At 45.1% G+C, this 11549-nt stretch overlaps 1 protein-coding gene across 7 annotated transcripts in view; it reads right to left on the bottom strand.

Moving 5' to 3' along the window:
* The window catches only part of Foxn3 (forkhead box N3), a 254153-nt gene that overhangs the window by 92941 nt on the left and 149663 nt on the right, over positions 1–11549 (bottom strand). For all 7 annotated transcript variants that reach the window (XM_013015886.1, XM_013015895.1, XM_013015876.1 and 4 more), the window contains one exon: positions 3001–3065. In XM_013015886.1, coding sequence (XP_012871340.1) covers positions 3001–3065 — 65 coding nt within the window. The remainder of the gene's footprint in view (positions 1–3000; positions 3066–11549) is intronic.

The raw sequence follows: 11549 nt of genomic DNA, 5'->3' as shown, positions 1-11549 counted from the left end.
GTAGTGCCAGCTTATCACACATCTACGGGATGGAGCCCGGTGTAAGACAGGGTGCACCTGAGGTCTTCTTAGACCTAACAGGGAGCTAGCGACGTGACCAGCCAGCCACACACACACGCACACGCACACGCACACACACACACACGCACACGCACACACGCACACGCACACGCACACACACACATCTTCCCCATTGCAAAGTCCCCACTGCTTTGCTTTGAGATGCCATTTCTCCTGCTGTACCCGCTCTGGTGATGCCACTTCTGCCAACTCCACACACTCATGCTTCTGTATGCCACGGCCTTGTTCAAGTGTCCATTCTCTCAAGAAGCAACAGTCCCTCCGCTGCTCCCATCCAGAGACAGTGTGTCTTCCTTTTCATGCCTGCTCCTCTTCCTAGCCTGCATTCATATGCCTTCAAGCCCGGGCCGGTACACATGGTAGGTCTCTGTCCACAGTCTCCTTAAGAATAAAACATCTGATTCTGTTCGGCCTCAAAACTCACCTTTGCAAGTGGCTGCCTTGTGACAAACTTCTTTCCTAGATTGATTACTGTTTAAAAATGTCCTCTTGGGCTGGGAATGTGGCTCAGTGGCAGAGTGCTTGCCTAGTATGCATGAAGCCCAGGGTTCAATTCCTCAGTACCACATAAACAGAAAAGGCCTGAAGTGATACTGTGACTCAGGTGGTAGAGTGCTAGCCTTGCACAAAAGGAGCTCAGGGACAGTACCCAGACACTGAGTTCAAGTCCCCGGACGGACTGACAGACAGACAGACAGACAGACAGACATAAATGTCCTCTTACTACTGGGAAAAAGGAAGGCACGCAAGTAGAGATAAGTAAGCAAGGCATGTACAACCAGGCCTCTTAGTTTTGTTTTGGCTGTTTGTAGGTACCATGGCTTGAACTCAGGGCTCATGTTTGTTCATGGCTAGCACTCTACTACTCGAACCATACCTCCAGCCTGGCTTTAGAAGGTTAAATGGAGATGGAGTCTCCTAAGACTTTTCTGCGTTGAACTTTGGTCCTCTAGATCTCAGCCTTCTGGGTCCCTAGGATCACAGGCATGAGCCATCAGTGCCAAGCTCAGTTCCCTTCTTTGTATACCTGTATCATTATTTTGAGGTTGCTTATGGGCATTTGAACATACAGGGAAACCCAGTACCACACATATATCTACACCTAATTATCTAATCAATCATCTATCTGTCTGTCTGTCTGTAAGAAAAAGAGAGGGGGGAGATGGTACTCATATAAGTTGAAACACTTTACCACACTAAAAGGTCTCAAGAACTCTGGACAGGCACAGTAAAATGATGAAACATTGAAAAAATAATAATAACAATGATACCAAGTCCCCACCTAAACCCCTAAACTCATGAACAGTCTCCTGATTTTCAACAACAAAAAAACGCAGCTTAACCAGTGGCTCATGCCTGTAATCCTAGCTACTCCCTAGGCTGAGAGCAAAGGATTGTGGTGCACCCATGAGAAATGTCACACTGCATCCATTCAATTCCAGAAATTTTATCTATGCTTCTCTCCCAAGTCTCTGACCAATAGAAGCAAACAGAAAACTAATATGCAAAGTGCAAATCCTTTATTGAATAAAAATTCTGACAAGAAAAGGCCTTAAGAAAATGAAATCCCATTTCCAAAATAACACAAACGTTAGCAAGGAAGATGCACAGAACTTTGAAATCCACTTGAGAAAACCCCTGAAGATGATTGTGGTTGGTTTCTCTTTAAACAATCTGAGAGAACAGAATCCATTTTTTTTCCTCTTGGAATAATATTAATTTTTGAGAGTGAAGGTAATCCCTTTTATTGTCTTACACATTTAGGATATCTACAATGACTATCAAATATTAGGATTAATCAATCTTGCAAGCCTAAATTTCACCATTACTTAAAGAAAAAAAACAAATAAAGTCAAGGAATTTTTAAGTTTCTGATTACACAGACTATTAGAAAGCCAAGAGGCAATTGCCTGGGCTATAAAACAACACAAAACACAAGGACATCTCTCACGATTGTCAAGCTACTCCAGAAACCTGAAGATAAATGTCTGTTTTCTTCAACACATTAATAATATTCTTCTTGACACTGGTTGCTAGCCTCTGCGTGTCCTTTTAAGGGACAGAGGCAAACACATCTCTAAGCCAACAAAAAGACACGAAAGCCCTCATCAAATGCCAGTAGAGTTCCAAGGCGCTTAGAACAACCAAACCCACCTGCTTGGGTAGCTGTGCCACCTGGCTTCCAGCTCAATTGATGGAACCTAAAGGGGACAGGATGCTGGGGGTGTGGGGGCCGATTTTGTAGAGCACATATAGCCACAAGAGCCAACATCTCTAGGGAATTTCTGGAAGCATTTGGAATGCACCTTTGGGATATTTTTAACCATTTATTCTTTAACTTTGGTACGGTTTGAATTCCCTGAGCACACTGGATAGGAGCTAGTACACAGTGGCTGGGGATGGAGAAGTCCCCCGAGAAAATGACTTCTGCGGGAACAAATGAGGGGACCTAAACTCTGTACCACGAAAGCAACCAGAGTCAACCTCCTGGACACTCAGGAATAGTGGGAGGGGGTATAGAGTCCAAGGAACAAGCGTGACTCCATGATGACAGATCACCCAAACCAGGCTCGATCAACTCAAGTACTGGAAACACTGAAGTCCAGCCCAGCGCACGCTATGGTCATATTCCAAATTTCTCATGTAATTCCGATTCCGGCAAAAAAGCCCCCACACTTCTCAAATATGACCCGTGACACAAGCCTAGAGGGCCTAGTTTCAGACTTACAACTTTCAGCAACCAAGAGATTTTAGTAGGTAGAAATACAGAGACGTAGGAATTAGGGCCCAGTCCATGACAGCCGCACTTCTGCAGAGAGAGGCCACGATAAACAGAAGAGACCTCACACCACACACAAAGGAGGAAGGAAGGAGAAGGAGGAGGAGGAAGAAGAAGAGAAGGCGTTCCTAGACACTTACCTTGCAGAAGGGCTCCGTTTCTCTTGAAGAAGGTACTGCCCGGCCAGATGGGTGGACCTGATGTGCTGGAAGAGAAGAGAAACATGTGTGAAAGTTACAAACTTGTTTCCACTCTCACATCAGACCACCCCTCACCCCCACATCACTGGAAATGGCCACAGAACATTTTCTCCAGCTATGCATTACTGGCACCATTGAAAATGCAATTTTATTTAAAAAAAAAAAAACAGGCTTCCTAATTTTCCACAGCAGAACCATCTGTGCGAGTTCTCTCGTAAACACCTTTGGCCCTGTGGGCAATGAAATCACTTGCAGGTAGACAAATGATAAAAGCATGTGGTCCAACAGCATCACAGAGAATGGCAGAGTGTTTGCTAAGCTGTTCACGATTTTGTGAATTGATTCATTAATTTTGAGGTGCTGGTACTGAACTCAGGGAACTGCTTTCTCACTTGGCTCTTTGGCTCTACCACTTGGGCCACAGCTCCACGTTGGGCATTTTGTAGTTAACTGGAGATTAAAGTCTCAAGGGCTTTACTGGCTGGGCTGGCATCAAACGGTGATCCTCAAATCACAGCCTCCTGAGTATACAGGATAACAGGTGTGAGCCACCAATGCCCAGTTGCTTTTGTGAATTTATGTGGTAAAAACTCTTGGCTGAGTCTTCTGAAATTAGGCAGGCTTTCTAGAACTTCCTATACACAAACCTGACTCTCTTGGCATTATTATCACTAAACCCTTTTTATATAGATATGACCTTGACTTGATTCCCTCCCTTTCTCCAGTTTCATTTTGTATTCTTTTTTCAATTTCTTGGCTTCAAACGCTGTACTCCAGACCCCATAAAACACTCTGCAGATATGTTAGCAGCCACAGTCCGGTAACAGGAGAGGCCATAGCAGAAGAAAGATCAATATATCACAGACAGACTGCGCTGCATTTGTAGAGGAACACGTTTGCTCTTAAAGACATGCAGTGGAAAACTTAATAATAACCCAATCATATAATAAACTATTCCTAGAGTGGAAAGTAGGTTATTCTAATGTAAGTACTAGTTTAGATGAAGGCTACTACCTCTAGCCCCAAGAGTTAATAGAAATTACTTCCACAAAAAAAGTGCCTGGCAAATGATACTAATACATTAATCAGGTTCAACATTTAAAATAAAGAAAAAAAACAAAAACAATCAGTCAGAAACTTTGTATCTGTAAGTGTAGTAAGTGTAGTGTGTGTGCATGCGCATACGTGCACACACAATGAATTCCTCACTAGTCACTGGGCTCCCTAATTGTGTCAGATTGCAGTCGTGTTTAACAAGAAGAAAAAAAAATGCCACTGACATTCTGTCTAGCAGAATTTCATTACCAGAAGTACCAACAGTATCATAGATATAGGGATACCACACGTGATTCAAAGGGAGAACACACACACTCCCTCACAAGAGAGCCGCTGCATAAAAATACTTCTAGCAGCAAGAGAATGAATGTCAAGTACTCCAGCGTGCACATACAGGTTTACCCTATGTCAGTGACTCACTGCACGGAGCCTCACAGATCCTGCAGGTGGTTTTGTTTCCCCTCTGAAATGAATTAAAGGTTTCTAGCGGCCCTGTGTTCATCAAGTCTATCGGCATCATTTTCCCAACAGTTCAGATGATTGTTGGCGTTTTCCCACAATATTTTCAAGTTAAGATTTGCCTTTTTGCTTATGCGCAATGCTATTGCTCCTTATAGTGTTATGCCTACTTTCTGGATGCACCGGGAAACCAAAAACTGTGCGACTTCACATTCTTGCAGTGGTCTGGAATTGAACCTTTTTGTTTTATTCCTCTATATTTGAAGTAAAAGAACTGCCTCCCCCCTGTCCCCCCCTCAAGTTCAAGGACAAAAGTAGCCAGCTCAGTTGACTTCTCCCAACTGAATCCTGTCCCACTACAATTGGGGTGAGAGGGGGGGGCGTGGCGTGTGTCTTTAAGGCTCAAAGTTGTGGTGAGAACCGCATACATTAAGATGCTTAAATGATCTTTAACCACCCAGCAAGCTCCCAGGGTTTTTTTTTTTAACCATCTTTTTTCTTTTCTTTTAACATAACAAAGTAGGAGACAAGCAAGCTAGTTGTTGCCAATGCAGAATGGCCTGACTTATAAAGATATTTAAAAACAGAGGACTTCATTACAGAGGAGTTCATGCTTCTAGAGAATTCAATAATTGAGTATTACAGCAGAAGCCTGAAGATCCAGCTTACTGCCATCCAAATCTCCTCTTTATCCTGACCTTGATTTGCTGAAAACCAAGTGTGTGTGTGTGTGTATGGGGGGGAGAGAATGGAGCCAATGTAAGGAACTGAGGGTGGATAAATCCAGTGCTTTAGATAAGGAAACTTCTCTGCAAGATAGAAATCTACCTTCAGATTTCCACAGCACTTTTTTAAAAAACATATTTAAGCCGCTGATCGCTATTCTGTGGCCATTCTGCTCCAAGGTCCCCTAATCTGAACTCTAGAGGTGGACAGAAATTGGAACTGGCACTGCCATTTCTGGTCCCTGTTGTAACTGAAGAATTCTCTTTACTAAGAGTCCCTGCCACACTCATTGTAAAGCCTGTGGGCTCATCAGCTCCATACTCCAGTTTCATCTTTTGGATGGTCTTTCCTTGTCTGTTAGAAGATGTAAGGAATATGAAGTATATATTGAGAACTGGGCTTCCGGTTGCAAAAAACCCAGGAGGAAGAAAAAAAATTAAAAACTCTTTTCTTTTGACCTCTAAGAACTTAGTACTGTCATTATTTATCTAGTGCCAACTACTTCTGGTTCAATCTGGAGACAAGGGATTATCTAGAGGAAGGCTAAATGGCTCTGGGTCCAGCAGCTGCAGACTGGCAAGGTGGCAAAACTGATTTTTTGCTCCCTGCCACTGGAGACATCCCTAGCTGATTGGTGTTTGGAACTCAAAGCTAGCTAAAAATACATATATATGAAATTCTTTTTTTTTTCCTTTTGGTGTCAGTACTGGGCTTCAACTCAAGACCTAAGTGCTATCCCTAGCTTTTTTGGTTCAAATTAGCACTCTACTACTTTCCAGCTTTTTAATTGAAGAGTCTCATGGGCCTTCCCGGCCTGGGCTGGCTTTGAACCTTGATCCTCAGATCTCAGCCTTCGTTAGCAGTTAGAATTACAAGTATAAGCCACCAGTGCCCCCCATAAAGTTCAAATGTATACGAACCACTGCCATTCAGAGAAGAAACTCATAGTGGGAAAGGGTGACACCCCCTCTTCTTGGCATGAACTGGGGGCCCCTTCCATACAATTTCTGTAAAACACCAATGACTTGTGACTGACGTGGAAAGTGGCCACTCAGGTTCCCTTCACCACGAGGGGTTTCCAGAGCCTCACAATGGTCCCGCAGCACTGACGCCTCAGGAGTGGGTACTGAGTCCAGGAATGGATCCACACTTTTCCCCAAGACCTTCCAATGCTACAGAAGTCTCCTTCCGGAAGTGGCGCTGTAGCTCAAGTGGTAGAGCGCTCGCCTTGAGCTGAAGAGCTGAAGGACAGCGCCCAGGCCCAGAGTTCAAGCCCCACAACCGACAAAAAAAAAAGTCTCCTTCCATTAGATGAGCGCACACGAGTCCTGAGAGCGAGACTGAAGCCCTCTCATGCACCCATCAGCCAGCCCACAGCCAGCCCGGGACTTCTGGAGCTAGCCCAAGGTACCACAGAGTCACGCATGCATCCATGGCTCCAGTTCCATTTCTCAGCTTCCAGAGCTGAACTCTTACCCAACCTTCCCATGGACGAAGGCTGGCGGGTGGCAGTTTTCTAGGAATCTCCTCAAGGCTAAGTCCCAGGCTAGAAAAAAGCGATCAGACAAACCAAATGGAAAAGATATGAAGGCTCCTGGCAGGGGAAATAATACAATGCTGATACTGCAAATGTCTCATTTCAGTAACATGCTCACAGAATCCCTTGACCTTCAGCAGTTATCAACCACACCAACTTCAAGACAAAGGAAGCAGGCCAGCAAGTGAAAGGTCTTACGTGTCAGAAGGTCAGAACTGGCACTGGGGAACATTGTTCCAGCAATCGTGGAGAGCGGCAAATCCCAAGGTGAGAGATACCATCCTATACTGCATCCACAGTGCCTGCCGGAGGCTTGCAGCCTTCAATGCAGCAGCATTACCTCCAGATCCCAAGGACCACAATGGACCAACAGATGGTAGAGCACGCAAGTGGCTCTAGCCATCATGGTGTCATACTTAAAAATGGCTAAGATGATAAGATTTATGTTATGTGTATCTCAGCACGATTTAAAACAAAATCTGATATATATAAAAAGAGAAGAGAGCCGGGTGCTGGTGGCTCACACCTGTAATCCAAGCTACTTAGGAAGCTAGGATCTGAGCACCACTGTTCAAAGCCAAGAAAGTCTGTGAGACTCTTATTTCTAACTACCTGAAAGCCAGAGTGGCGATGAGGCTCAAAGTGGAAGAGTGTTAGCCTTGAGCAAAAGAACCCAGGGACAGTGCCCAGGCCCTTGGGAGAGTGTGAAGGAATTCCTTAGGATGCCACATCTACCACCAATAAACCATCAACGCAGAGGTAAGAAAAAACAAAAAACAAGGGAGTCTACTTGCTCTGAGGTATAAGGGGGAAAGAGATCACAATCTGGACTCAGAGAATTAGTGCAAAATGCAGCTCAAGGTCTTTTAACTTGTCAAGGTCTCAACTACCCACCTGCAAACTAGAGCCAGTGGATTCGTGTGTGGGAATGAAATGAGATGATATGTGTAAAAAATAGCTGTTCTGGAAATGGCAAAAGTCCCTGTGGTAGTCTTATTCCACGAAATCTGCAGCTCAGAAGTTATGTGACCTGCCCAAGCCACACTAACGTGGATTGCAGCTGGGCACCAGCATTTCCTTATATACCCTCCTCCACCCTCCCGGCCCTTGCGGCTTCTTTCTCCTCTCCTGGGATGGATGAGGTAGTTGTACTTCTCATCTTCTGCTTTTCTGCTTTGAGATCTTCTCAAAGCAAACGTTCCTTAGTACAAAGACTCTACAAACAGTTATTAACAACAACAAAAATCAATGGGTTAGCTAGGCACCACTGGCTCACTCTTGTAATCCTAGCTACTCAGGAGACAGATTTGTGGATCCTGGTTTGAATTTGCCAGGCAGACAAGTTCAAAAGACTGTTATCTCCAATTGCTAGAAGCTGAAGTATGGCTCAAGTGGTAGAGAGTCAGCCTTGAGCGGAAGAGCCAAGGGACAGCATGCATGAGGCCCTGACTTCAAGCTCCAGTACCAGTATCCGTTTTCAGGGGCTGGCAATTTCTGAGATGAAAATACTGACATGTTCAGACAGCCACTTCCTAAGATCAGAGAAACTGACAGAGGAGCAAGGTTGGGGGAGTTGGGGGAGGGGGGAGAAACGACGACACATTGACCATGGGAAGAGATGGCAGCACTTTGTAACCTAAGGCAAACGTTGGCATTGGAAAACTCCTTTGGGTCTGCCTGCGGGTCCTCCAGGAGCCCTCCACTCTGAGGACTGGAATGGCTGGGAGCTGCTGCTCTGGGGGCACAGCTGCTGCAAATTCCTTCTAATGATCACTATTTCATGATGACACAGAAGTTGGGTCTCCAGCTTTTGTCCAGGTTGGCCTCAGGTTACAAAACTCCCTTCCAATCTCTCTTCCTCCAGGTAGTTGGGATTATAGGCCTGTCTCCACACCCTGCTGGGGGTTGGGTGACTCTACCCACTGGTGCAGCCTCTGGTGGCCGGCAGGATGTCAGTGGCTTCTACCGCCTTTGCCAAGAGCACCCACTACACCAAGTGGGGACAACCAACACCCACACCAGACATCACCATGTCTGCTCTGGGAGATAAAGCTGCCACCTAACAAGAATGTAAGCTGGCACCAGCCTTCTCCTCTACAAAGTCCCAACCCGCAGGTAACATCTAGTTGACCTTTGTAAACCAGACACCTTAAGCCGAACAAACTCCCAAATGTGTTATTTTTAAAGTCTGCATATTCTCCCTTCCCAAATGGTCATCTCCTTAGCCTTTTTTTTTTTTTTTGCTGCAAGGACCCGCCCTCTCTCTTTTATCTATTATTCCAACTTTCTCCTTCCCTTCAAAGAAGGGAAATATCCACAGATGCCCAGTTTTCTTTTGGATCCCACAACCCTGCCCTACACGGATAAAGCCCAAGAGATGGAATCCAGGGCTGAAAGCCTGGCTTCTACTTCCAGCTCTTCAAGGCTGCTACGTTACTGTGACAGTACTAAAAAAGAAGCCTGCAAAAGGTGACACCCCCCCCCACTTCTGCTAAGTGGCATTACAACAGTCTCCAATGATGCTCAAGGTGACATCTTGGAAACTAAAGCCAGACCCTCACCAGATGGCAAATCTACCAGCACCTTTGAAATAAGGCTTCTTGGTCTAACTGGTGCCATCTCAGCCATGTGGTAGATGATAGGCACCATTGTGTCTTCATGGTGGAGGAAGGTGAAGAACATATCTCTCCCTCCCCTCTCCCCCAGCCTGCCAGCGATAGGTGTGCCTGAATTCCTAGAGGCAGGGATGGGGCCTTAGATGATGGCTTACTGAACCGGATTCTAGCTCCCTATGACCCTGCCTCCTGAACCTATTCACGCCTGGACCAGCTCAGGCGCCAGTATACCATGCCTCCTGTCTCTCCTTCGGTCACCATGGTGTCCCACTTCGGCTCTACATTGGAGTTGATCTGGTTTGTTGGTATTATTTTTCTGGTCTTTCTTTGCTTTACTACTCTCACGGCTCAGTTTTCTAACAGTGTTCAGTGTATTCAAGGCAGCTGCAGGTCTTTGAGATGCCCAATAAAGATTCCCAATTTGACCTATCAAATGTGGCTTCTCTATTTCTCATGATTGAATTCCCCACAACACCTTGATCTTAGATTTACTGGCTCCAGAAATAAATGTCTATAATTTATAAATTAGCCAGTTTAGCCAGGCACTCGTGGCTCCGGCCTGTAATCCTAGCTACCCAGAAGATCTAAGGATCAAGCTTCAAAGCTACCAGGGCAGGAAATTCCCTGTGAGACTCTTCTCGCCAACTAACCACCAGAAAATGAAGTGGCACCGTGGCTCTAAGTGGTAGAGCGCTAGCCTTGAGCTGAAGAGCTGAGGGACAGAGCCCAGGCCCAGAGTTCAAGCCCCACAACCGACCAATTAAAAATAAATAAATAAGTAAAGCAAGCCAGTTTAGGGCAATGTGTTATATAGCACAGACTAGAGAGGACAAAGGGAACTGCTCCTAATACACTTGAGCCTCCCTCTCTTCCTCCGCTTTCCATGCTCTCCTACTGTTTTGACAAGGTTTATAGAATCCTTTCCACTTTTAGTCTCAAAACATCCATATAGCACATGCGGCTCCTGCCCCCATGGTCAACAAAACCTCTCATTTTCTATGTGTCCTATACATGGAGACTCCATGCCATTTTTCATTTGTAGACTTTAGTGGCTACAAAAGCATGAAAGCTCATAGGGCAAGTCAGACAGGATCAATTCTGGGCCCTGAAGCCCTGCTATTCTTACTCAACAGGTTTCCCCTGGTCCTGGGCATACTGCCTGAAATGCATCTCCAAAACACATGCATGTGCACTCACACACATACATACCCACCATATTCCTAGGGCTCATCCAGGATTGTTCTCTTCCTTGCTTAAAAATGTCCTTTTCTTGATTCTCCTCCTTCCTGTGCCATTTAGTCCTAATGGCTCAGCTCAAATTCCAGATGCTAGGGAAACATTCTCTGGTCACTCCCACCCTGACACCGTTCCCTGAATTCTCTGGCAATTACGGAGGGTACAGCACGGGGGGGGGGGGGGGGGGGGGGGGGGGTGCGGAGATTACATACTCTGCAGTGCTTCTCTATTCTGAAGCCTTTATGCCTTTACTTTTCCTTGGTGTGCTGCTTATGTTGTCCCTTTCCTTCCTGAGAGTACAAAGACTAACAGTGACTCTCCTGTTAGAACTTGGTTAAGTTCCACGTATGTGGAAGATGGCTGTCATACATCTACTAAGTGATGTTGAAGAAGAGTAGGAATGCTACCTGCTATAGAACTTTAAGGAATGGGGGAGGGGAGGGGGAGAGAGAGAGAGGGAGGGAGGGAGAGAGAAAAGGTACACCCCTCTTTATTGACAGAATTCAATTTCTTATAAAGAAACACGCCTATAGGGTACATGTCTTCAACCATCATCATCTCAAATAAAAACATCAAGATCTTTAAAAATGAAAGCCAAAGGACCAACCTCATCATCAATGGTTAAGAAATAGGTTTGGTAATTGGGATTACTTTTTCTGTGATTTTTTGATTACTTACAAAAATATAAATAACTAGAAAAGGACATGTATATTTGTTTGATAATACGGAATTCCTGTTTGGGTTGTACTATAGAAATTCTGCTTAAAACCAGGGCACCAATTTCAGATGCAAGCAGCTCAGGATACATCTTAGGAACAGATGCAAAGGTGTTTATCATTATCTTTGTGTAACACAGCTTC

Source organism: Dipodomys ordii, unplaced genomic scaffold (genome assembly GCF_000151885.1).
Source record: "Dipodomys ordii isolate 6190 unplaced genomic scaffold, Dord_2.0 Scaffold2, whole genome shotgun sequence".
NCBI lineage: Eukaryota > Metazoa > Chordata > Mammalia > Rodentia > Heteromyidae > Dipodomys > Dipodomys ordii.
This window is presented reverse-complemented; position numbering and strand designations above follow the sequence as displayed.